The sequence below is a fragment of the Carcharodon carcharias genome, chromosome 17 (assembly GCF_017639515.1).
Source record: "Carcharodon carcharias isolate sCarCar2 chromosome 17, sCarCar2.pri, whole genome shotgun sequence".
Classification (NCBI taxonomy): Eukaryota; Metazoa; Chordata; class Chondrichthyes; order Lamniformes; family Lamnidae; genus Carcharodon; species Carcharodon carcharias.
Genome location: NC_054483.1, coordinates 5,695,112 through 5,722,924, shown reverse-complemented (window position 1 = coordinate 5,722,924; position 27,813 = coordinate 5,695,112). Strand labels below are relative to the sequence as shown.

The following is a 27,813-nucleotide window of genomic DNA, read 5'->3' as shown; positions in this document are numbered from 1 at the left end:
GGGTCAGTGGGTGGGACAGGGAGTCACACACAGGGTCAGTGGGTCATGGAGTCCCACACAGGGTCAGTGGGGCAGGGAGTCACACACAGGGTTAGTGGGTCATGGAGTCCCACACAGGGTCAGCGGGGCAGGGAGTCACACACAGGGTCAGTGGGACAGGGAGTGGGTGGGACAGGGAGTCCCACACAGGGTCAGTGGGACAGGGAGTGGGTGGGACAGGGAGTCCCACACAGGGTCAGTGGGTCAGGGAGTCCCACACGGTCAGTGGGACAGGGAGTGGGTGGGACAGGGAGTCCCACACAGGGTCAGTGGGACAGGGAGTCCCACACAGGGTCAGTGGGTCAGGGAGTCCCACACAGGGTCAGTGGGACAGGGAGTGGGTGGGACAGGGAGTACCACACAGGGTCAGTGGGACAGGGAGTCCCACACAGGGTCAGTGGTTCAGGGAGTCCCACACAGGGTCAGTGGGTCAGGGAGTCCCACACAGGGTCAATGGGACAGGGAGTCCCACACAGGGTCAATGGGACAGGGAGTCACACACAGGGTCAGTGGAACAGGGAGTCCAACACAGGGTCAGTGGGTGGGAAATGGAGTCCCGCACAGGGTCAGTAGGACAGGGAGTCCCACACAGGGTCAGTGGGTGGGACAGGGAGTCCCACACAGGGTCAGTGGGACAGGGAGTCCCACACAGGGTCAGTGGGACAGGGAGTCCCACACAGGGTCAGTGGGTGGGACAGGGAGTCCCACACAGGGTCAGTGGGTCAGGGAGTCCCACACAGGGTCCATGGGACAGGGAGTCCCACACAGGGTAAGTGGGTCAGGGAGTCCCACACAGGGTCAATGGGACAGGGAGTCCCACACAGGGTCAGTGGGACAGGGAGTGGGTGGGACAGGGAGTCCCACACAGGATCAGTGGGACAGGGAGTCACACACAGGGTCAGTGGGTCATGGAGTCCCACACAGGGTCAGTGGGACAGGGAGTCCCACACAGGGTCATTGGGACAGGGAGTCACACCCAGGGTCAGTGGGACAGGGAGTGGGTGGGACAGGGAGTCCCACACAGGGTCAGTTGGACAGGGAGTCCCACACAGGGTCAGTGTAACAGGGAGTCCCACACAGAGTCAGTGGGTCATGGAGTCCCACACAGGGTCAGTGGGACAGGGAGTCCCACACAGGGTCAGTGGGACAGGGAGTCACACACAGGGTCAGTGGGACAGGGAGTGGGTGGGACAGGGAGTCCCACACAGGGTCAGTGGGACAGGGAGTGGGTGGGACAGGGAGTCCCACACAGGGTCAGTGGGACAGGGAGTCCCACACAGGGTCAGTGGGACAGGGAGTCAAACACAGGGTCAGTGGGACAGGGAGTGGGTGGGACAGGGAGTCCCACACAGGATCAGTGGGACAGGGAGTCACACACAGGGTCAGTGTGACAGGGAGTCCCACACAGGGTCAGTGGGACAGGGAGTCCCACACAGGGTCAGTAGGTCATGGAGCCCCACACAGGGTCAGTGGGACAGGGAGTCCCACACAGGGTCCAATGGACAGGGAGTGGGTGGGACAGGGAGACCCACACAATGTCAGTGGGACAGGGAGTCCCACACAGGGTCAGTGGGACAGGGAGTCCCACACAGGGTCAGTAGGTCATGGAGTCCCACACAGGGTCAGTGGGACAGGGAGTCCCACACAGAATCAGTGGGACCAGGAACCCCACACAGGGTCAATGGGACAGGGAGTCCCACACAGGGTCAGTGGGACAGGGAGTCCCACACAGGGTCCATGGGACAGGGAGTCCCACACAGGGTTAGTGGGACAGGGAACCCCACACAGGGTCCAATGGACAGGGAGTGGGTGGGACAGGGAGACCCACACAATGTCAGTGGGACAGGGAGTCCCACACAGGGTCAGTGGGACAGGGAGTCCCACACAGGGTCAGTAGGTCATGGAGTCCCACACAGGGTCAGTGGGACAGGGAGTCCCACACAGAATCAGTGGGACCAGGAACCCCACACAGGGTCAATGGGACAGGGAGTCCCACACAGGGTCAGTGGGACAGGGAGTCCCACACAGGGTCCATGGGACAGGGAGTCCCACACAGGATCAGTGGGACAGGGAGTCACACACAGGGTCAGTGTGACAGGGAGTCCCACACAGGGTCAGTGGGACAGGGAGTCCCACACAGGGTCAGTAGGTCATGGAGCCCCACACAGGGTCAGTGGGACAGGGAGTCCCACACAGGGTCCAATGGACAGGGAGTGGGTGGGACAGGGAGACCCACACAATGTCAGTGGGACAGGGAGTCCCACACAGGGTCAGTGGGACAGGGAGTCCCACACAGGGTCAGTAGGTCATGGAGTCCCACACAGGGTCAGTGGGACAGGGAGTCCCACACAGAATCAGTGGGACCAGGAACCCCACACAGGGTCAATGGGACAGGGAGTCCCACACAGGGTCAGTGGGACAGGGAGTCCCACACAGGGTCCATGGGACAGGGAGTCCCACACAGGGTTAGTGGGACAGGGAACCCCACACAGGGTCAATGGGACAGGGTGTGGACAGGACAGGGAGTAGGTGGGACAGGGAGTCCCACACAGGGTCCATGGGACAGGGCGTCCCACACAGGGTTAGTGGGACAGGGAACCCCACACAGGGTCAGTGGGTCAGGGAGTCCCACACGGGGTCAGTGGGTCAGGGTGTCCCACATAGGGTCAGTGGGACAGGGAGACCCACACAGGGTCACTGGGACAGGGAGACCCACACAGGGTCAGTGGGTGGGACAGGGAGTCCCACACAGGGTCAGTGGGACAGGGCGCCCCACACAGGGTCCGTGGGACAGAGTGACCCACACAGGGTGATTGGGACAGGGTGTGGACAGGACATGGAGTGGGTGGGACAGGGAGTCCCACACAGGGTCCGTGGGACAGAGTGACCCACACAGGGTGATTGGGACAGGGTGTGGACAGGACATGGAGTGGGTGGGACAGGGAGTCCCACACAGGGTCAGTGGGACATGGAGTGGGTGGGACAGGGAGTCCCACACAGGGTCAGTGGGACAGGGAGTCCCACACAGGGTCAGTGGGTCAGGGAGTCCCACACAGGGTCAGTGGGACATGGAGTCCCACACAGGGTCAGTGGGACAGTGAGTGGGTGGGACAGGGAGACCCACACAGGGTCAGTGGGACAGGGAGTCCCTCACAGGGTCAGTGGGACAGGGAGTCCCACACAGGGTCAGTGGGACAGGGAGTGGGTGGGACAGGGAGTCCCACACAGGGTCAGTAGGTCATGGAGTCCCACACAGGGTCAGTGGGACAGGGAGTCCCACACAGGGTCCATGGGACAGGGAGTGGGTGGGACAGGGAGTCCCACACAGGGTTAGTGGGACAGGGAACCCCACACAGGGTCAGTGGGTCAGGGAGTCCCACACGGGGTCAGTGGGTCAGGGAGTCCCACATAGGGTCAGTGGGACAGGGAACCCCACACAGGGTCAGTGGGTCAGGGAGTCCCACACGGGGTCAGTGGGTCAGGGAGTCCCACATAGGGTCAGTGGGACAGGGAGACCCACACAGGGTCACTGGGACAGGGAGACCCACACAGGGTCAGTGGGTGGGACAGGGAGTCCCACACAGGGTCAATGTGACAGGGAGTCCCACACAGGGTCAGTGGGACAGGGCGCCCCACACAGGGTCCGTGGGACAGAGTGACCCACACAGGGTGATTGGGACAGGGTGTGGACAGGACATGGAGTGGGTGGGACAGGGAGTCCCACACAGGGTCAGTGGGACATGGAGTGGGAGGGACAGGGAGTCCCACACAGGGTCAGTGGGACAGGGAGTCCCACACAGGGTCAGTGGGTCAGGGAGTCCCACACAGGGTCAGTGGGACAGTGAGTGGGTGGGACAGGGAGTCCCACACAGGGTCAGTGGGACAGGGAGTCCCACACAGGGTCAGTGGGACAGTGAGTGGGTTTGACAGGGAGACCCACACAGGGTCAGTGGGACAGGGAGTCCCACACAGGGTCAGTGGGACAGGGAGTGGGTGGGACAGGAAGTCCCACACAGAGTCAGTGTGACAGGGAGTCCCACACAGGGTCAGTGGGACAGGGAGTCCCACACAGGGTCAGTAGGTCATGGAGTCCCACACAGGGTCAGTGGGACAGGGAGTCCCACACAGGGTCCATGGGACAGGGAGTGGGTGGGACAGGGAGACCCACACAATGTCAGTGGGACAGGGAGTCCCACACAGGGTCAGTGGGTCAGAGAGTCCCACACAGGGTCAGTGTGACAGGGAGTCCCACACAGGATCAGTGGGACATGGAGTCCCACACAGGGTCAGTGGGACAGGGAGTCCCACACAGGGTCAGTGGGACAGGGAGTCCCACACAGGGTCAGTGGGTCAGGGAGTCCCACACAGGATCAGTGTGACAGGGAGTCCCACACAGGGTCAGAGGGTCAGGGAGTCCCACACAGGGTCAGTGTGACAGGGAGTCCCACACAGGGTCAGTGGGTCAGGGAATCCCACAAAGGGTCACTGTGACATGGAGTCCCACACAGGGTCAGTGGGTCAGGGAGTCCCACACAGGGTCAGTGTGACAGGGAATCCCACACAGGGTCAGTGGGTCAGGGAGTCCCACACAGGGTCATTGGGACAGGGTGTGGTCAGGACATGGAGTGGGTGGGACAGGGAGTCCCATACAGGGTCAGTGTGTCAGGGAGTCCCACACAGGGTCCATGGGACAGTGAGTGGGTGGGACAGGGAGACCCACACAGGGTCAGTGGGACAGGGAGTCCCACACAGGGTCAGTGGGACAGGGAGTGGGTGGGACAGGGAGTCCCACACAGGGTCAATGGGACAGGGAGTCCCACACAGGGTCAGTAGGTCATGGAGTCCCACACGGGGTCAGTGGGACAGGGAGTGGGTGGGACAGGGAGTCCCACACAGGGTCCATGGGACAGGGAGTGGGTGGGACAGGGAGACCCACACAATGTCAGTGGGACAGGGAGTCCCACACAGGGTCAGTGGGTCAGGGAGTCCCACAAAGGATCAGTGGGACAGGGAGTCCCACACTGGGTCAGTGTGACAGGGAGTCCCACACAGGGTCAATGGGACTGGGAGTCCCACACAGGGTCAATGGGTCAGGGAGTCCCACACAGAGTCAGTGAGACAGGGAGTCCCACACAGGGTCAATGGGACAGGGAGTCCCACACAGGGTCAGTGGGACAGGGAGTGGGTGGGACAGGGTGTCCCACACAGGGTCAGTGGGACAGGGAGTCCCACACAGGGTCAGTGTAACAGGGAGTCCCACACAGAGTCAGTGGGTCATGGAGTCCCACACAGGGTCAGTGGGACAGGGAGTCCCACACAGGGTCAGTGGGACAGGGAGTCACACACAGGGTCAGTGGGACAGGGAGTGGGTGGGACAGGGAGTCCCACACAGGGTCAGTGGGACAGGGAGTGGGTGGGACAGGGAGTCCCACACAGGGTCAGTGGGACAGGGAGTGGGTGGGACAGGGAGTCCCACACAGGGTCAGTGGGACAGGGAGTTCCACACAGGGTCAGTGGGACAGGGAGTCAAACACAGGGTCAGTGGGACAGGGAACCCCTCACAGGGTCAGTGGGACCGGGAGTCCCACACAGGGTCAGTGGGTTAGGGAGTCCCACACAGGGTCGATGGGACAGGGAGTCCCACACAGGGTCAGTGGGTCAGGGAGTCCCACACAGTGTCATTGGGTCAGGGAGTCCCACACAGGGTCAGTGGGACAGGGAGTCCCACACAGGGTCAGTGGGACAGGGTGTGGATAGGACAGGGAGTAGGTGGGACAGGGAATCCCACACAGAGTCAACGGGACAGGGAGTCCCACACAGGGTCAGTGGGACAGGGTGTGGATAGGACAGGGAGTGGGTGGGACAGGGAATCCCACACAGGGTCCATGGGACAGGGCGTCCCACACAGGGTCAGTGGGACAGGGAGTGGGTGGGACAGGGAATCCCACACAGGGTCCATGGGACAGGGAGTCCCACACAGGGTCAGTGGGACAGGGAGTCCCACACAGCGTCAGTGGGTCATGGAGTCCCACACAGGGTCAGTGGGACAGGGAGTCACACACAGGGTCAGTGGGTCATGGAGTCCCACACAGGGTCAGTGGGGCAGGGAGTCACACACAGGGTCAGTGGGTCATGGAATCCCACACATGGTCAGCGGGGCAGGGAGTCACACACAGGGTCAGTGGGACAGGGAGTGGGTGGGACAGGGAGTCCCACACAGGGTCAGTGGGACAGGGAGTGGGTGGGACAGGGAGTCCCACACAGGGTCAGTGGGTCAGGGAGTCCCACACAGGGTCAGTGGGACAGGGAGTGGGTGGGACAGGGAGTCCCACACAGGGTCAGTGGGACAGGGAGTCCCACACAGGGTCAGTGGGTCAGGGAGTCCCACACAGGGTCAGTGGGACAGGGAGTGGGTGGGACAGGGAGTCCCACACAGGGTCAGTGGGACAGGGAGTCCCACACAGGGTCAGTGGTTCAGGGAGTCCCACACAGGGTCAGTGGGTCAGGGAGTCCCACACAGGGTCAATGGGACAGGGAGTCCCACACAGGGTCAATGGGACAGGGAGTCACACACAGGGTCAGTGGAACAGTGAGTCCAACACAGGGTCAGTGGGTGGGAAATGGAGTCCCGCACAGGGTCAGTAGGACAGGGAGTCCCACACAGGGTCAGTGGGTTGGACAGGGTGTCCCACACAGGGTCAGTGGTACAGGGATTCCCACACAGGGTCAGTGGGACAGGGAGTCCCACACAGGGTCAGTGGGTGGGACAGGGAGTCCCACACAGGGTCAGTGGGTCAGGGAGTCCCACACAGGGTCCATGGGACAGGGAGTCCACACAGGGTCAGTGGGATAGGGAGTCGGTGGGACAGGGAGTCCCACACAGGGTCAGTGGGACAGGGAGTGGGTGGGACAGGGAGTCCCACACAGGGTCAATGGGACAGGGAGTCCCACACAGGGTCAGTGGGACAGGGAGTGGGTGGGACAGGGAGTCCCACACAGGATCAGTGGGACAGGGAGTCACACACAGGGTCAGTGGGTCATGGAGTCCCACACAGGGTCAGTGGGACAGGGAGTCCCACACAGGGTCATTGGGACAGGGAGTCACACCCAGGGTCAGTGGGACAGGGAGTGGGTGGGACAGGGAGTCCCACACAGGGTCAGTGGGACAGGGAGTCCCACACAGGGTCAGTGTAACAGGGAGTCCCACACAGAGTCAGTGGGTCATGGAGTCCCACACAGGGTCAGTGGGACAGGGAGTCCCACACAGGGTCAGTGGGACAGGGAGTCACACACAGGGTCAGTGGGACAGGGAGTGGGTGGGACAGGGAGTCCCACACAGGGTCAGTGGGACAGGGAGTGGGTGGGACAGGGAGTCCCACACAGGGTCAGTGGGACAGGGAGTGGGTGGGACAGGGAGTCCCACACAGGGTCAGTGGGACAGGGAGTCCCACACAGGGTCAGTGGGACAGGGAGTCAAACACAGGGTCAGTGGGACAGGGAACCCCTCACAGGGTCAGTGGGACCGGGAGTCCCACACAGGGTCAGTGGGTTAGGGAGTCCCACACAGGGTCGATGGGACAGGGAGTCCCACACAGGGTCAGTGGGTCAGGGAGTCCCACACAGGGTCATTGGGTCAGGGAGTCCCACACAGGGTCAGTGGGACAGGGAGTCCCACACAGGGTCAGTGGGACAGGGTGTGGATAGGACAGGGAGTAGGTGGGACAGGGAATCCCACACAGAGTCAACGGGACAGGGAGTCCCACACAGGGTCAGTGGGACAGGGTGTGGATAGGACAGGGAGTGGGTGGGACAGGGAATCCCACACAGGGTCCATGGGACAGGGCGTCCCACACAGGGTCAGTGGGACAGGGAGTGGGTGGGACAGGGAATCCCACACAGGGTCCATGGGACAGGGAGTCCCACACAGGGTCAGTGGGACAGGGAGTCCCACACAGGGTCAGTGGGTCATGGAGTCCCACACAGGGTCAGTGGGACAGGGAGTCACACACAGGGTCAGTGGGTCATGGAGTCCCACACAGGGTCAGTGGGGCAGGGAGTCACACACAGGGTCAGTGGGTCATGGAATCCCACACATGGTCAGCGGGGCAGGGAGTCACACACAGGGTCAGTGGGACAGGGAGTGGGTGGGACAGGGAGTCCCACACAGGGTCAGTGGGACAGGGAGTGGGTGGGACAGGGAGTCCCACACAGGGTCAGTGGGTCAGGGAGTCCCACACAGGGTCAGTGGGACAGGGAGTGGGTGGGACAGGGAGTCCCACACAGGGTCAGTGGGACAGGGAGTCCCACACAGGGTCAGTGGGTCAGGGAGTCCCACACAGGGTCAGTGGGACAGGGAGTGGGTGGGACAGGGAGTCCCACACAGGGTCAGTGGGACAGGGAGTCCCACAAAGGGTCAGTGGTTCAGGGAGTCCCACACAGGGTCAGTGGGTCAGGGAGTCCCACACAGGGTCAATGGGACAGGGAGTCCCACACAGGGTCAATGGGACAGGGAGTCACACACAGGGTCAGTGGAACAGTGAGTCCAACACAGGGTCAGTGGGTGGGAAATGGAGTCCCGCACAGGGTCAGTAGGACAGGGAGTCCCACACAGGGTCAGTGGGTTGGACAGGGTGTCCCACACAGGGTCAGTGGTACAGGGAGTCCCACACAGGGTCAGTGGGACAGGGAGTCCCACACAGGGTCAGTGGGTGGGACAGGGAGTCCCACACAGGGTCAGTGGGTCAGGGAGTCCCACACAGGGTCCATGGGACAGGGAGTCCACACAGGGTCAGTGGGACAGGGAGTCGGTGGGACAGGGAGTCCCACACAGGGTCAGTGGGACAGGGAGTGGGTGGGACAGGGAGTCCCACACAGGGTCAATGGGACAGGGAGTCCCACACAGGGTCAGTGGGACAGGGAGTGGGTGGGACAGGGAGTCCCACACAGGATCAGTGGGACAGGGAGTCACACACAGGGTCAGTGGGTCATGGAGTCCCACACAGGGTCAGTGGGACAGGGAGTCCCACACAGGGTCATTGGGACAGGGAGTCACACCCAGGGTCAGTGGGACAGGGAGTGGGTGGGACAGGGAGTCCCACACAGGGTCAGTGGGACAGGGAGTGGGTGGGACAGGGAGTCCCCCACAGGGTCAGTGGGACAGGGAGTCCCACACAGGGTCAATGGGACAGGGAGTCCCACACAGGGTCCGTGGGACAGGGAGTCCCACACAGGGTCAGTGGGACAGGGAGTGGGTGGGACAGGGAGTCCCACACAGGGTCATTGGGACAGGGAGTGGGTGGTACAGGGAGTCCCACACAGGATCAGTGGGACAGGGAGTCACACACAGGGTCAGTGTGACAGGGAGTCCCACACAGGGTCAGTGAGACAGGGTGTGGACAGGACAGGGAGTAGGTGGGACAGGGAGTCCCACACAGGGTCCTTGGGACAGGGAGTCCCACACAGGGTTAGTGGGACATGGAACCCCACACAGGGTCAGTGGGTCAGGGAGTCCCACACAGGGTCAGTGGGTCAGGGAGTCCCACATAGGGTCAGTGGGACAGGGAGACCCACACAGGGTCACTGGGACAGGGAGACCCACACAGGGTCAGTGGGTGGGACAGGGAGTCCCACACAGGGTCAGTGGGACAGGGAGTCCCACACAGGGTCAGTGGGACAGGGCGTCCCACACAGGGTCCGTGGGACAGAGTGACCCACACAGGGTGACTGGGACAGGGTGTGGACAGGATATGGAGTGGGTGGGACAGGGAGTCCCACACAGGGTCCATGGGACAGTGAGTGGGTGGGACAGGGAGACCCACACAGGGTCAGTGGGACAGGGAGTCCCACACAGGGTCAGTGGGACAGGGAGTGGGTGGGACAGTGAGTCCCACACAGGGTCAATGGGACAGGGAGTCCCACACAGGGTCAGTAGGTCATTGAGTCCCACACAGGGTCAGTAGGTCATGGAGTCCCACACAGGGTCAGTGGGACAGGGAGTCCCACACAGGGTCAGTGGGACAGGGAGTGGGTGGGACAGTGAGTCCCACACAGGGTCAATGGGACAGGGAGTCCCACACAGGGTCAGTAGGTCATGGAGTCCCACACAGGGTCAGTAGGTCATGGAGTCCCACACAGGGTCAGTTGGACAGGGAGTGGGTGGGACAGGGAGTCCCACACAAGTTCCATGGGATAGGGAGTGGGTGGGACAGGGAGACCCACACAATGTCAGTGAGACAGGGAGTCCCACACAGTGTCAGTGGGTCAGGGAGTCCCACACAGGGTCAGTGTGACAGGGAGTCCCACACAGGATCAGTGGGACAGGGAGTCCCACACAGGGTCAGTGGGACAGGGAGTCCCACACAGGGTCAGAGGGTTAGGGAGTCCCACACAGGGTCAGTGGGACAGGGAGTGGGTGGGACAGGGAGTCCCACACAGGGTCAATGGGACAGGGAGTCCCACACAATGTCAGTATGTCATGGAGTCCCACACAGGGTCAGTGGGACAGGGAGTCACACACAGGGTCAGTGGGACAGGTAGTGGGTGGGACAGGGAGTCCCACACAGGGTCCATGGGACAGGGAGTGGGTGGGACAGGGAGACCCACACAATGTCAGTGGGACAGGGAGTCCCACACAGGGTCAGTGGGTCAGGGAGTCCCACACAGGGTCAGTGTGACAGGGAGTCCCACACAAGGGTCAATGGGACAGGGAGTGGGTGGGACAGGGAGTCCCACACAGAGTCAGTGGGACAGGGAGTCCCACACAGGGTCAGTGGGACAGGGAGTCCCACACAGGATCAGTGGGACAGGGAGTCCCACACAGGGTCAGTGGGACAGGGAGTCCCACACAGGGTCAGTGGGACAGGGAGTCCCACACAGGGTCAGTGGGTCAGGGAGTCCCACACAGGGTCAATGGGACAGGGAGTCCCACACAGAGTCAGTGGGACAGGGAGTCCCACACAGGGTCCATGGGACAGGGAGTCCCACACAGTGTCAGTGGGTCATGGAGTCCCACACAGGGTCAGTGGGACAGGGAGTCCCACACAGGGTCAGTGGGACAGGGAGTGGGTGGGACAGGGAGTCCCACACAGGGTCAATGGGACAGGGAGTCCCACACAGGGTCAGTGGGACAGGGAGTGGGTGGGACAGGGAGTCCCACACAGGGTCAATTGGACAGGGAGTCCCACACAGGGTCAATGGGACAGGGAGTGCCACACAGGGTCAGTGGGACAGGGAGTGGGTGGGCCAGGGAGTCCCACACAGGGTCAGTGGGACATGGAGTGGGTGGGACAGGGAGACCCACACAATGTCAGTGGGACAGGGAGTCCCACACAGAATCAGTGGGACAGGGAACCCCACACAGGGTCAATGGGACACGGAGTCCCACACAGGGTCAGTGGGACAGGGTGTGGACAGGACAGGGAGTAGGTGGGACAGGGAGTCCCACATAGGGTCCATGGGACAGGGAGTCCCACACAGGGTTAGTGGGACAGGGAACCCCACACCGGGTCAGTGGGTCAGGGAGTCCCACACAGGGTCGGTGGGTCAGGGAGTCCCACATAGGTTCAGTGGGACAGGGAGACCCACACAGGGTCAGTTGGTCAGGGAACCCCACACAGGGTCAGTAGGTCATGGAGTCCCACACAGGGTCAGTGGGACAGGGAGTGGGTGGGACAGGGGGTCCCACACAGGGTCCATTGGACAGGGAGTGGGTGGGACAGGGAGACCCACACAATGTCAGTGGGACACGCAGTCCCACACAGGATCAGTGGGACAGCGAGTCCCACACAGGGTCAGTGGGACAGGGAGTCCCACACAGGGTCAGAGGGTCAGGGAGTCCCACACAGGGTCAGTGGGACAGGGAGTGGGTGGGACAGGGAGTCCCACACAGGGTCAATGGGACAGGGAGTCCCACACAGGGTCAGTAGGTCATGGAGTCCCACACAGGGTCAGTGGGACTGGGAGTCACACACAGGGTCAGTGGGTCATGGAGTCCCACACAGGGTCAGTGGGACAGGGAGTGGGTGGGACAGGGAGTCCCACACAGGTTCCATGGGACAGGGAGTGGGTGGGACAGGGAGACCCACACAATGTCAGTGGGACAGGGAGTTCCACACAGGGTCAGTGGGTCAGGGAGTCCCACACAGGGTCAGTGTGACACGGAGTCCCACACAGGGTCAATGGGACAGGGAGTCCCACACAGGGTCAGTGGGACAGGGAGTGGGTGGGACAGGGAGTCCCACACAGGGTCAGTGGGACAGGGAGTCCCACACAGGGTCAGTGGGACAGGGAGTCCCACACAGGGTCAATGGGACAGGGAGTCCCACACAGGGTCAGTGGGACAGGGAGTCCCACACAGGGTCAGTGTGACAGGGAGTCCCACACAGGGTCAGTGGGACAGGGAGACCCACACAATGTCAGTGGGACAGGGAGTCCCACACAGGGTCAGTGGGACAGGGAGTCCCACACAGGGTCAGTGGGACAGGGAGTCCCACACAGGGTCAGTAGGTCAGGGAGTCCCACACAGGGTCAGTGTGACAGGGAGTCCCACACAGGGTCCATGGGACAGGGAGTCCCACACAGGGTCAGTGGGACAGGGAGTCCCACACAGGGTCAGTGGGACAGGGAGTCCCACACAGGGTCAGTGGGACAGGGTGTGGACAGGACAGGGAGTAGGTGGGACAGGGAGTCCCACACAGGGTCCATGGGACAGGGAGTCCCACACAGGGTTAGTGGGACAGGGAACCCCACACAGGGTCAGTGGGTCAGGGAGTCCCACACAGTGTCAGTGGGTCAGGTAGTCCCACATAGGGTCAGTGGGACAGGGAGACCCACACAGGGTCAGTGGGTCAGGGAACCCCACCCAGAGTCAGTGCGACAGGGAGTCCCACACAGGGTCAGTGGGACATGGAGTCCCACACAGGGTCAGTGGGACAGGGAGACCCACACAGGGTCAGTGGGTCAGGGAACCCCACACAGGGTCAATGGGACAGGGTGTGGACAGGACAGGGAGTAGGTGGGACAGGGAGTCCCACACAGGGTCAGTGGGACAGGGAGTCCCACACAGGGTCAGTGGGACAGGGAGAGCCACACAGGGTCAGTGGGACAGGGAGTCCCACACAGGGTCAGTGGGACAGGGAGTCCCACACAGGGTCAGTGGGACAGGGAGTGGGTGGGACAGGGACTCCCACACCGGGTCAGTGGGTCAGGGAGTCCCACACAGGGTCGGTGGGTCAGGGAGTCCCACATAGGTTCAGTGGGACAGGGAGACCCACACAGGGTCAGTTGGTCAGGGAACCCCACACAGGGTCAGTAGGTCATGGAGTCCCACACAGGGTCATTGGGACAGGGAGTGGGTGGGACAGGGGGTCCCACACAGGGTCCATTGGACAGGGAGTGGGTGGGACAGGGAGACCCACACAATGTCAGTGGGACACGCAGTCCCACACCGGGTCAGTGGGTCAGGGAGTCCCACACAGGGTCAGTGTGACAGGGAATCCCACACAGGATCAGTGGGACAGGGAGTCCCACACAGGGTCAATGGGACAGGGAGTCCCACACTGGGTCAGTAGGTCATGGAGTCCCACACAGGGTCAGTGGGACTGGGAGTCACACACAGGGTCAGTGGGTCATGGAGTCCCACACAGGGTCAGTGGGACAGGGAGTGGGTGGGACAGGGAGTCCCACACAGGGTCCATGGGACAGGGAGTGGGTGGGACAGGGAGACCCACACAATGTCAGTGGGACAGGGAGTCCCACACAGGGTCAGTGGGTCAGGGAGTCCCACACAGGGTTAGTGGGACAGGGAACCCCACACAGGGTCAGTGGGTCAGGGAGTCCCACACAGTGTCAGTGGGTCAGGTAGTCCCACTTAGGGTCAGTGGGACAGGGAGACCCACACAGGGTCAGTGGGTCAGGGAACCCCACCCAGAGTCAGTGCGACAGGGAGTCCCACACAGGGTCAGTGGGACATGGAGTCCCACACAGGGTCAGTGGGACAGGGAGACCCACACAGGGTCAGTGGGTCAGGGAACCCCACACAGGGTCAATGGGACAGGGTGTGGACAGGACAGGGAGTAGGTGGGACAGGGAGTCCCACACAGGGTCAGTGGGACAGGGAGTCCCACACAGGGTCAGTGGGACAGGGAGAGCCACACAGGGTCAGTGGGACAGGGAGTCCCACACAGGGTCAGTGGGACAGGGAGTCCCACACAGGGTCAGTGGGACAGGGAGTGGGTGGGACAGGGACTCCCACACCGGGTCAGTGGGTCAGGGAGTCCCACACAGGGTCGGTGGGTCAGGGAGTCCCACATAGGTTCAGTGGGACAGGGAGACCCACACAGGGTCAGTTGGTCAGGGAACCCCACACAGGGTCAGTAGGTCATGGAGTCCCACACAGGGTCATTGGGACAGGGAGTGGGTGGGGCAGGGGGTCCCACACAGGGTCCATTGGACAGGGAGTGGGTGGGACAGGGAGACCCACACAATGTCAGTGGGACACGCAGTCCCACACCGGGTCAGTGGGTCAGGGAGTCCCACACAGGGTCAGTGTGACAGGGAATCCCACACAGGATCAGTGGGACAGGGAGTCCCACACAGGGTCAATGGGACAGGGAGTCCCACACTGGGTCAGTAGGTCATGGAGTCCCACACAGGGTCAGTGGGACTGGGAGTCACACACAGGGTCAGTGGGTCATGGAGTCCCACACAGGGTCAGTGGGACAGGGAGTGGGTGGGACAGGGAGTCCCACACAGGGTCCATGGGACAGGGAGTGGGTGGGACAGGGAGACCCACACAATGTCAGTGGGACAGGGAGTCCCACACAGGGTCAGTGGGTCAGGGAGTCCCACACAGGGTCAGTGTGACACGGAGTCCCACACAGGGTCAATGGGACAGGGAGTCCCACACAGGGTCAGTGGGACAGGGAGTGGGTGGGACAGGGAGTCCCACACAGGGTCAGTGGGACAGGGAGTCCCACACAGGGTCAGTGGGACAGGGAGTCCCACACAGGGTCAATGGGACAGGGAGTCCCACACAGGGTCAGTGGGACAGGGAGTCCCACACAGGGTCAGTGTGACAGGGAGTCCCACACAGGGTCAGTGGGACAGGGACACCCACACAATGTCAGTGGGACAGGGAGTCCCACACAGGGTCAGTGGGTCAGGGAGTCCCACACAGGGTCAGTGTGACAGGGAGTCCCACACAGGGTCCATGGGACAGGGAGTCCCACACAGGGTCAGTGGGACAGGGAGTCCCACACAGGGTCAGTGGGACAGGGAGTCCCACACAGGGTCAGTGGGACAGGGTGTGGACAGGACAGGGAGTAGGTGGGACAGGGAGTCCCACACAGGGTCCATGGGACAGGGAGTCCCACACAGGGTTAGTGGGACAGGGAACCCCACACAGGGTCAGTGGGTCAGGGAGTCCCACACAGGGTCAGTGGGTCAGGGAGTCCCACATAGGGTCAGTGGGACAGGGAGACCCACACAGGGTCAGTGGGTCAGGGAACCCCACCCAGAGTCAGTGCGACAGGGAGTCCCACACAGGGTCAGTGGGTCATGGAGTCCCACACAGGGTCAGTGGGACAGGGAGACCCACACAGGGTCAGTGGGTCAGGGAACCCCACACAGGGTCAATGGGACAGGGTGTGGACAGGACAGGGAGTAGGTGGGACAGGGAGTCCCACACAGGGTCAGTGGGACAGGGAGTCCCACACAGGGTCAGTGGGACAGGGAGAGCCACACAGGGTCAGTGGGACAGGGAGTCCCACACAGGGTCAGTGGGACAGGGAGTCCCACACAGGGTCAGTGGGACAGGGAGTGGGTGGGACAGGGAGTCCCACACAGGGTCAATGGGATAGTGAGTCCCACACAGGGTCAGTGGGACAGGGAGTCCCACACAGGGTCAGTGGGTCAGGGAGTGGGTGGGACAGGGAGTCCCACACACAGTCAATGGGACAGGGTGTGGACAGGACAGGGAGTGGGTGGGACAGGGAGTCCCACACAGGGTCCATTGGACAGGGAGTCCCACACAGGGTCAGTGGGACAGGGAGTCCCACACAGGGTCAGTGGGACAGGGAGTCCCACACAGGGTCAGTGGGACAGGGAGCCCCACACAGGGTCAGTGGGACAGGGAGTCCCACACAGGGTCAGTGGGACAGGGAGTCCCACACAGGGTCAGTGGGACAGGGAGTCCCACACAGGGTCAGTGGGACAGGGAGTCCCACACAGGGTCAGTGGTGAAAGCAACGAACCTTTGTTTTGTCTTATTCAAGATCTGTTGTTCTGCAGATTATTGATGAGTTGCTGTCTTGCCAACCAGCCGTGATCCTTCTCCACAACAGCCGTGTCATCCTCTGTGAATACATCACTGATCCTTGGGTAAGGGCAGCTGTGAAGTGCACTGACTGCACAGGTTTAACTTTCAGAATCTCCTCGGGGCCAACATTGGCCTTTGAGTAGTATCCAGGACTGCCTGTACTGGGAAGATTAGATCCCCAAGTAACATCTACGCCACATAACGTTCATGGCACACAAACGCCAGGCACTGACCATGTCCAGCAAGAGAGTATCTAACCATCTCTCCTTGACATTCAATGGCATTACCATCGCTGAATCCCCCACTATCAACACCCTGGGGGTCACCATTGACCAGGAACTGAACTGGACCAGCCATATAAAAACTGCGGCTACAAGAGCAGGTCAGAGGCTGGGAATTCTGCAGCAAGTAACTCACCACCTGACTCCCAAAAGCCTGTCCACCATCTACAAGGCACAAGTCAGGAGTGGGATGGAACACTCCCCACTTGCCTGGATGAGTGCAGCTCCCACAACACTCAAGAAGCTCAACACAATCCAGGACAAAGCAGCCCGTTTGATTGGCACCCCATCCACCACCTTCAACATTCACTCACTCCCTAAAAGAGGGGGAAAGGGAAGCTGAGTTCACAGAGAAGCGTGCTGGAAATAGCTTTGATTTAATCTTCTGAATGATTTAATCCGGGAGGTAACCTGGTTAAAATGGGGAGTGGCACTGACTACAGTTGACTGAACCTTTTGTCCCCGGATCCCACAGAATGCCTTTTGGTTTTGCCTGGGCTGGTGCACCCTGTTTCTCATCCCCAGCATCATCTTTGCAGTGAAGACAGCAAAGCACTACCGACCCATGAGGAACAAAGCCAACAGGTAAGACTCATTCGAAAGGGGAGAAGTAGAGAGAGAGAGAGGAGCGGAGGGGAGAAAAGGGATGAGGGGAGCAGTGAGAGGCATTGGGTGGACAGCTAGCTGCGAATTGACTTCCCTTCCCCTCTCAGCCAATAAGGCTGTGCTCCAGAACATGTTCGCTTTTCCCCCTCTCGCTGTTCCTCTGTAGCGGCTGCCCGCCTTTACTTGTCCCCAATCCCGGATTCATCTTTTATTGGCATCTGGCAAGAGCTTGTGCAATTTCACCTTGAGTTTTCATGCATCACACACACACACACACACACACACACACACACACACACACACACACACACACACACACACACACACACACACACACACACACACACACACACACACAGTTCACCAAAGAGGAAATCATTTGGCATGTCAGCTTCTAAAATGTTCTGTTTTCACCCTTACACTGGGATGTCAAGACGCCAGGCATTTCTTTCGCTGCTTCTTTAGGAATCTTCTCCCTCACAGCTCAAACCACTGCCCACAAACCCTTCAAACTCAAATCAGCAAGAATGGTCCATACCGCTCCGTCTTTCCAGATGGAAACACAGAACTGTTTCCTCTTTATCCACTTGTGCCTCTTGCTAACTATTCCAAAGCCCCAGGGATCTGCTACGTTGTCTGCTGTACAAGATCTGGCAAGCTAGGTTTCAGAAGCTTACTCTGCTCAGTGTTATGAACTAAAATAGCAGGGCTCCATTTCCTGGTGCTCCTCTCTACTACCCCCCCCGCCCCCCTCACCCCTCCTCACTCACCTCCCCCTTCCCCCCCTCTCACCTCCCACTTCTCCCCCTCACTCACCTCACCCCCTCACTCACCTACCCCCTCACCCCTCTCTCTCACCTCCCCCTTCTCCCCCCCTCACCTCCCCTCTTGCCCCCTCTCTCACCCCCCCCTTCCCACCCCTCACTCACCCCCCTTCTCCCCCCTCTCTCAAGCCCCCTTTCTCCCCCTCTCTGTCTCTCACCTCTTTTCCCATCACTGCCCCCCATTGCCCCTGTCCTCTTGCCGCTGTCGCTGACCTCTTCTCCTCTCATTGCTCCCTCCTTCTCAACTTGTCCTTCATCCCTTTTCCCCTCTTCGCTCCTCTCTCACTCCACTTTTCCCCTTTCTCACCTTTCTCCCCTCCCTCTCTCTCCGCTCCCCTCTCTCTCCTCTTCCTCTTCCTCTCCCTTCTGACCCTCTCTCTTCTCTATACCCTCACCTCTTTTCTCGTCTCCAGTTCCCCCTCACTCCACCTCTTCCCTCCCCATCCCTCTCTCTCCCACGTCTCCTCTCTCCTCCCTGATCTCTCTCTCTCACCTCTCCCCTTCCCCCATATCTCTCTCTCTCACTTCTCTCCCCTTCCCTGATCTCTCTCTCACCTCTCCTCTCCCCTTCACCCCATCTCTCTCTCTCCCATCTCTCCTCTCCCCTTCACCCCATCTCCCCTTCTCCCCACTTTCTCACTCTCATCTCTCCTCTCCCCTTCCTGCAACACTCTCTCTCTTCACCTCTCCCCTTCCTCCGATCACTCTCACCTCTCCTCACCCCAGCCCCCCTCTCTCCCTCTTTCTCTCCCACTCTCACCCTTTCTCTTCTTTTTGTTTTGCAGCCCTGAGTTTTCAGAAATGACCAACTTTAAATTTCCACGGGTTCAAAACACCTATGGTCCCCCAGCTCCTCACCTGTAAGTACAGTTAATCTTTCAGGACAACCTTGTGAATGCTGCTCAGAATAATCTTTTCAACATACTTGTTTATGTTTTGATGCCTTTGTTTCTCATTTAACTTTTGTTTAGTGCAGTTTAATGTGAGCCAAATAAGCGCACATTGCTGGCAGCTTCAGAGCACACTGAATCTACGAGCCATTTAGGATTATAGTGTGAGTAACAGAGTGAGTTAGTGTTTAACAGTGAGTTAGTGATTTTAACAGAATGAGTTAGTGACTTTATCAGTGAGTTAGTGACTTTAACACAGTGAGTTAGTGTTTAACAGTGAGTTAGTGACTTTAACAGAATGAGTTAGTGAGTTAGTGACTTTAACACAGTGAGTTAGTGTTTAACTGTGAGTTAGTGACTTTAACACAATGAGTTAGTGTTTAACAGCGAGTTAGTGACTTTAACTGTGAGTTAGTGTCTTTAACAGAGAGATTTAGTGTTTAACAGTGAATTAGTGATTTTGACAGAATGAGTTAGTGACTTTAACTGTGAGTTAGTGACTTTAACACAGTGAGTTAGTATTTAACAGTGAGTTAGTGACTTTAACTATGAGTTAGTGACTTTAACACAGTGAGTTAGTGTTAAACAGTGAGTTAGTGACTTTAACAGTGAGTTAGTGCATTTACCACAGTGAGTTAGTGTTTAACAGTGAGTTAGTGACTTTAACCAGTGAGTTAGTGTTTTACAGTGAGTTACTGACTTTTAAGTTAGGTACTGACTTTAGCACAGTGAGTACCTTTAACAGAAAGAGTTCATGTTAAACAGTGAGTTAGTGTCTTTAAAAAATTGAGTTAGTGTTTAAAATGGAGTTAGTGTCTTTAACACAGTGAGTTTGTGTTAAACAGTGAGTTAGTGACTTTAACACAGTGACTTAGTGCCTAACAGTGAGTTTGTGATTTAACAGAATGAGTTAGTATTTAACAGTGTATTAATGACTTTAACAGAGTGAGTTGGTGTCTTTATCAGTGAGTTAGATCAGAGTGAGTTAGTGTCTTTCTCAGAGTGAATTAGTGCCTTTCTCAGAGTGAGTTAGTGACTTTCTCAGTGAGTTAGTGTCTTTATCAGAGTGAGTTAGTGTCTTTATCAGAGTGAGTTAGTGTCTTTATCAGAGTGAGTTAGATCAGTGTGTGTTAGTGTCTTTATCAGAGCGAGTTAGTGCCTTTATCACAGTGAGTTAGATCAGAGTGAGTTAGTGCCTTTATCAGAGTGAGTTAGTGTCTTTATCAGAGTGAGTTAGTGTCTTTATCAGAGTGAGTTAGTGACTTTCTTAGAGTGAGTTAGTGCCTTTATCAGAGTGAGTTAGTGTTTTTATCAAAGTGAGTTAGATCAGTGTGTTAGTGTCTTCATCAGAGTGTGTTAGTGTCTTCATCAGAATGAGTTAGTGCCTTTATCAGAGTGAGTTAGTGTCTTTATCAGAGTGAGTTAGATCAGAGTGTGTTAGTGTCTTTATCAGAGTGAGTTAGTGCCTTTATCACAGTGAGTTAGATCAGAGTGAGTTAGTGCCTTTATCAGAATGAGTTAGTGTCTTTATCAGAGTGAGTTAGATCAGAGTGAGTTAGTGTCTTTATCAGAGTGAGTTTGATCAGAGTGAGTTAGCGCCTTTATCAGAGTGTGTTAGTGTCTATCAGAGTGAGTTAGTGCCGTTATCAGAGTGAGTTAGATCAGAGTGAGTGTGTGCATTTATCAGTGTGTTAGTGTCTTTATCAGAATGAGTTAGTGCCTTTATCAGAGTGAGGTAGATCAGTGAGTTTGTGCCTTTATCAGAGTGAGTTAGTGCATTTATCAGAGTGAGTTAGTGCCTTTATCAGAGTGTTAGTGCATTTATCAGAGTGAGCTAGTGCCTTTATCAGAGTGAGTTTGTGCCTTTATGAGAGTGAGTTACTGCATTTATCAGTGAGATCAGAGTGAGTTAGTGTGTTTATCAGAGTGAGTTAGTGTGTTTATCAGAGTGAGTTAGTGCCTTTATGAGTGAGTTAGTGCATTTATCAGAGTGAGATCAGAGTGAGTTAGTTTCTTTATCAGAGTGAGTTAGTTTCTTTATCAGAGTGAGTTAGTGTCTTTATCAGAATGAGTTAGATCAGACTGAGTTAGTGCCTTTATCAGTGAGTTAGATCAGAGTGAGCTAGTGCCTTTAACAGTGAGTTAACGCCTTTAACAGAGTGAGTTAGTGCCTTTAACCGAGTGAGTTAACGCCTTTAACATTTAAACATGAAGAGTTAACATGAGAATTGTTATGAGACAAACTTCAGAACAAAATTTTTTAAGTCAAAATCGATTAATTGCTGATTTTGTCATGATTGAATTATCGCCATTTTAATTTGGAGACAAAATTAATTAAATTAACAATTGTTTTCCTCGTTGCCACTGATGGAAGTACAGCCTATTTCGCATTATCATTGTACTGTAACCCTTTGGACTCGTGTAGCAGGTATTTGTGCAATCAGTTGCTGCTAGATCTGAATGGAATGAAGGCCCTGTTTCTGCCTCGGGCCAGTTGAGCTGGTATGAGCTTGTAATGCCGGAACCTTTCACTCTCTATCCTGTTTCTGTTCACGCAGGTATGCAGATCTAGCTCACTGACACACCGGTAGTCCAGGAACCTCAACAAAAGCCTTCCTGATCATTCTCCGCTCTTGGAATACATTAATCTCCCCGACTGAACTCCATCAGTGCAAATCACTGGGAAATGCGTTGAACGTAGATTGTTACTTGCTTTTCTGTCTAAAATGGATCGGGTGCCACAGTTACTCTTGTCTACTGATACTTGAAACCTGGGGTTCTGTTAACGAACAGGCAGTGGTTTGCCAGTCAAGGCTCCACTGCTGTGTACTGCTTAGATCTACTGATACCCAGCGATTGGTATTGACTGTGTTGGAGTTCTGTTTGATTCACGTTCGTTAGTGCCATGCTTTGTGGGTTTCATTGTTAGATGGGTGTAACTGTCACAGTCCTAGGTCTCCACTGACGCTTGGGAACCCCAGATTCCTTCTGATATTGAGGAATTACTATCACAGCCCTAGGTTCCAACTGATATTTGGGAATTCCTGCCAGATTTCCAGTGATACTGTCAAATTCTGCCAGATTTCCAGTGATACTCAGGAATTCCTGTCAGATTCCCAGTGACATTCAGGAATTCCTGCCAGATTCCCAGTGATACTCAGGAATTCCTGCCAGATTCCCAGTGACACTCAGGAATTCCTGCCAGATTCCCAGTGACACGCAGGAATTCCTGTCAGATTCCCAGTGACACTCAGGAATTCCTGCCAGATTCCCAGTGACACTCAGGAATTCTTGTCGGAGTTCCAGTGATATTCAAGAATTCCTGTCAGATTCCCAGTGATAATCAGGAATTTCTGCCAGATTTCCAGTGATACTCATTAATTTCTGCCAGAGTCCCAGTGATACTCAGGAATTTCTGCCAGAGTCCCAATGATACTCAGGAATTCCTGCCAGATTCCCAGTGGTACTCAGGAATTCCTGTCAGATTCCCAGTGATAATCAGGAATTTCTGCCAGATTACCAGTGATACTCATTAATTTCTGCCAGAGTCCCAGTGATACTCAGGAATTTCTGCCAGAGTCCCAATGATACTCAGGAATTCCTGCCAGATTCCCAGTGGTACTCAGGAATTCCTGCCAGATTCCCAGTGATACTCAGGAATTCCTGCCAGATTCCCAGTGGTACTCAGGAATTCCCGTCAGATTGCCAGTGATACTCAGAAATTCCCGTCAGATTGCCAGCGATACTCAGGAATTCCCACCAGATTCCTAGTGATACTCAGGAATTCCTGCCTGATTCTCAGTGATACTGAGGAACTCCTGTCAGATTTCCAGTGATACTCATTGATTCCTGCCAGAATCCCAGTGATACTCAGGAATTCCTGCCAGATTTCCAGTGATACTCAGGAATTCCTGTCAGATTCCCAGTGGTACTCAGGAATTCCTGTCAGATTCCCAGTGACAATCAGGAATTCCCGCCAGATTGTTAGTGATACTCAGGAATTTCCGTCAGATTCCCAGTGATACTCAGGAATTCCTGCCAAATTTCCAGTGAGACTTGAATTCCTGCCAGATTCCCAGTGACACTCAGGAATTCCTGCCAGATTGTCAGTGATACTCAGGAATTCCCATCAGATTCCCAGTAATACACAGGAATTCCTGCCTGACCGCCGATGATACACAGGAATTCCTGCCTGACTGCCGATGATACACAGGAATTCCTTTCAGATCGCTGATGATACACAAGAATTCCTGTCAGATTCCCAGTGATACTTAGGAATTCCTGCCAGATTCCCAGTGACACTTACGAATTCCTGCCAGATTCCCAGTGAAACTCAGGAATTCCTGCTGGGTTTCCAGTGATACTCAAGAATTCCTGTCAGATTGCCAGTGATAATCAGGAATTTCTGCCAGATTTCCAGTGATACTCATTAATTTCTGCCAGAGTCCCAGTGATACTCAGGAATTTCTGCCAGAGTCCCAGTGATACTCAGGAATTTCTGCCAGAGTCCCAATGATACTCAGGAACTCCTGCCAGATTCCCAGTGATACTCAGGAATTCCTGCCGGGTTTCCAGTGATCCTCAAGAAATCCTGTCAGATTCCCAGTGATACTCAGGAATTCTGGCCAGATTTCCAGTGATACTCATTAATTCCTGCCAAACTCCCAGTGATAGTTAGGAATTTTTGCCAGATTTCCAGTGATACTCAGGAATTCCTGTCAGATTCCCAGTGACAATCAGGAATTCCTGCCAGATTGTTAGTGATACTCAGGAATTTCCGTCAGATTCCCAGTGATACTCAGGAATTCCTGCCAAATTTCCAGTGAGACTTGAATTCCTGCCAGATTCCCAGTGACACTCAGGAATTCCTGCCAGATTGTCAGTGATACTCAGGAATTCCCATCAGATTCCCAGTAATACACAGGAATTCCTGCCTGACCGCCGATGATACACAGGAATTCCTTTCGGATCGCTGATGATACACAAGAATTCCTGTCAGATTCCCAGTGATACTTAGGAATTCCTGCCAGATTCCCAGTGACACTCACGAATTCCTGCCAGATTCCCAGTGAAACTCAGGAATTCCTGCCAGATTCCCAGTGACACTCACGAATTCCTGCCAGATTCCCAGTGATACTCAGGAATTCCTGCCAGATTCCCAGTGACACTCACGAATTCCTGCCAGATTCCCAGTGATACTCAGGAATTTCTGCCATATTTCCAGTGACACTCAAGAATTTCTGCCAGATTCTCCTTGACACTCAGGAATTCCTGTCAGATTCCCAGGGATACTCAGGAATTCCCGTCAGATCGACAATGATATGCAGGAATTCCCGTTAGATTGCCAATGATACTTAGGAATTCCCGTCAGATTCGCAGTGACACTTAGGAATTCCCACCAGATTCCCAGTGATACACAGGAATTCCTGCCGGGTTTCCAGTGATACTCAGGAATTCCTGCCAGATCGCCGATGATACACAAGAATTCCTGTCAGATTGCCAGCGATACTCAGGAATTCCTGCCAGATTCCCACTGATACTTAGGAATTCCCACCAGATTCCCGGTGACACTCAGGAATTCTGGCCAGATTCCCAGTGACACTCAGGAATTCGTGCCAGATTCCCAGTGACACTCAGGAATTCCTGTCAGATTCCCAGTGATACTCATTAATTCCTGTCAGATTCCCAGTAATACTCAGGAATTTCTGCCAGAATTCCAGTGATACTCATTAATTGCTGCCAGATTCCCAGTGATACTTAGGAATTTTTTGCCAGATTTCCAGTGATACTCAGGAATTGCTGTCAGATTTCCAGAAACATTCAGGAATTCCTGCCAGATTCCCAGTGACACTCAGGAATTTCTGTCAGATTCCCAGTGATACTCAGGAATTCCTGCCAGATTGCTGATGATATGCAGGAATTCCCGTCAATTGCCAGTGATACTCAGGAATTCCCGGCAGATTGCCAGTGACACTCAAGAATTCCTGCCAGATTCCCAGTGATACTCAGGAATTCCTGCCAGATTCCCAGAACTCCAGTGATACCCTGGAATTTGTGCCAGAGTATCAGATTCCCATCAATATTTGGGAATTCCTGCCAGATTCCCGTTGGTATTCGGAATTATTGGCAGAGTACTAGATTCCCGTTGATCCTCGGGAATTGCTGCTAGAGTCCCAGATTCACGTCGATACCTGGGAATTACTGCTAGATTCCCATAGCTACTCAGGAATTGCTGCTAGATAGCCGTTGGTATTTGGGAATTGCTGCCCGATTCCCACTGATTTTCAGGATTTACAGCCGGATTCCCTCGGACATTCGGGATTTACAGCTAGAGTGCCAGAGAAACCCTGGAATGAACGTCACAGTGATTGTATTTAGATTTTAAGTTATGCTGATGCTATTTTTGACATGAAACAAAACCAGTTCTTGCCTCCACGTTCCTCGTGGGAAAAATGTTTGGCAGGGCTGCAGTCTCCGGGAGCGTGTCAGGTGGGAAACCATGCTCATACCAAAATAACCTTTTTTTTTTAATGGGACGAGAGCGTCATTGACAAGACCAGCATTTGTTGCCCAACCCTAATTGCCCCTTGAACTGAGTGACTTGCTGGGGCCATTTCGGAGGGCAGTTAAGAGTTAACCACAATGCTGTGGGTTTGGAGTCACATTGCAGGCCATGTGGGTACGGAGTCACATGGTTAAGGACGGCAGATTTCCTTCTCTAAAGGGCATTAGTGAACCAGGTGGATTTTTACAACAATCGACAATGGTTTCATGGTCACCATAACTGAGACTGACTTTCAATTCTGGAAACTCCAATATTCCAGAAAAATTCCAAACCCATGACCACTACCATCGAGCAGACACATGGGAACACCACCGCCTGGAAGTTCCCCTCCAAGTCACTCACCATCCTGACTTGGAAATATATCGCCGATCCTTCACTGTCGCTGGGTCACAATCCTGGAGCTCCCTCCCTAACAGCACTGTGGGTGTACCTACACCACATGGACTGCAGCGGTTCAAGAAGGCAGCTCACCACCACCTTCTCAAGGGGCAATTAGGGATGGGGCAATAAATGCTGGACTAGCCAGGGAAGTCCACATCCCGTGAAAGAATTTTTGAAAAAATGATTAATTATAACAGCTGCTGGGGTGGGATTTATACCAACCTTCCCAGAGCATAAGACTACGCTGTGCCATATTACAAGTCTAGTGACAGCATCACCCTCCTTGCTGTAATCATTGATCAGAAGCAGCACACACTGATGGGAGTAGGCAATTGTACACAGCCAGATGGTTAACATGGAGGCAGTGGACTGTCCGTCTGTCTCTCTCTGATTGTCTCTGTCTCTCTCTCTGTCTCAGTCTCTCTCTTACTCTCTGTCTCTCTCTATCTCTCTCTCATTGTCTCTCTCTCTCTGTCTGTCTGTCTCTCTCTTTGTCTGTCTCTCACTCTCTGTCTGCCTCTCTCTCTCTGTCTGACTCTCTGTCTGTCTGTCTCTCTCACTCTCTCTCTGCCTCTCTCACTGTCTGTCTCTCTCTCTCTGTCTGTCTCTCTCTCACTGTCTGTCTCTCTCTGTCTGTCTCTCATTCTCTGTCTGTCTCTGTCAGTCTCACTCTCACTGTGTCTCTCTCAGTCTGTCTGTCTCTCTCTGTCTGTCTTTCTCTCTCTCTCTCTCTGTCTCTCACTCTGTCTGTCTCTCACTCTGTCTGTCTGTCTGTCTCTCTCACTCTGTCTGTCTCACTCTGTCAGTCTCTCTCTCTCTGTCTGTCTCACCCTCTCTGTCTGTCTCTCTCACTGTGTCTCTGTCTGTCTGTCTCTTACTCTCTTTCTGTCTCACTCTCTGTCTGTCTCTCTGTCTGTCTCTCACTCTGTCTGTCTCTCACTCTGTCTGTCTCTCTCACTGTCTGTCTCTCTTTCATTCTGTCAGTCTGTCTCTCTCTCTGTCTCTCACTCTCTCTGTGTCTCTCTCATTCTGTCTGTCTGTCTCTCACTCTCTCTGTCTGTCTCTCACTCTCACTGTCTCTGTCTCTCTCTCTGTCTGTCTCTCACTCTGTCTCTCTCATTCTGTCTGTCTCTCACTCTCTCTCTCACTCCCTCTCACTCTGTCTGTCTCTCTCATTCTGTCTGTCTCTCTCTCTGTCTGTCTCTCTCATTCTGTCTGTCACTCTCTCTGTCTCTCTCATTCTGTCTGTCTCTCACTCTGTCTGTCTGTCTCTCTCATTCTGTCTGTCTGTCTGTCACTCTGTCTGTCTCTCTCATTCTGTCAGTCTGTCTCTCTCTCTGTCTGTCTCTCTCACTCTCTCTGTCTGTCTCAGTCTGTCTCTCACTCTCACTGTCTCTCTCTGTCTGTCTCTCACTCTCTGTCTGTCTCTCACTCTCTCTGTCTCTCTCATTCTGTCTGTCTCTCTCACTCTGTCTGTCTCTCACTCTCTCACTCTGTCTGTCTCTCACTCTCTCTCACTCTGTCTGTCTCTCTCATTCTGTCTGTCTCTCACTCTGTCTGTCTCTCACTCTGTCTGTCTGTCACTCTCTCTGTCTCTCTCATTCTGTCTGTCTCTCACTCTCTCTGTCTGTCTCTCTCATTCTGTCTGTCTGTCTCTCACTCTCTCTGTCTGTCTCAGTCTGTCTCTCACTCTCACTGTCTCTCTCTGTCTGTCTCTCACTCTCTCTGTCTCTCTCATTCTGTCTGTCTCTCTCACTCTGTCTGTCTCTCACTCTCTCACTCTGTCTGTCTCTCTCATTCTGTCTGTCTCTCACTCTGTCTGTCTCTCTCATTCTGTCTGTCTGTCACTCTCTCTCTCATTCTGTCTGTCTCTCTCATTCTGTCTGTCTCTCACTCTCTGTCTCTCTCATTC

General features: G+C 55.7%; 1 protein-coding gene across 2 annotated transcripts in view; it reads left to right on the top strand.

Annotated features, from left to right (window-relative positions):
* The window catches only part of LOC121289557 (prominin-2-like), an 80,583-nt gene extending 54,673 nt beyond the window's left edge, over positions 1-25,910 (top strand). For both annotated transcript variants that reach the window (XM_041209075.1, XM_041209074.1), the window contains exons 22-25: positions 16,327-16,416; positions 17,111-17,220; positions 18,851-18,925; positions 21,514-25,910. In XM_041209075.1, the coding sequence (XP_041065009.1) occupies positions 16,327-16,416; positions 17,111-17,220; positions 18,851-18,925; positions 21,514-21,535 (297 nt within the window). In that variant the 3' untranslated portion in view covers positions 21,536-25,910. The remainder of the gene's footprint in view (positions 1-16,326; positions 16,417-17,110; positions 17,221-18,850; positions 18,926-21,513) is intronic.
* The last annotated feature ends 1,903 nt before the right edge of the window (positions 25,911-27,813 follow it).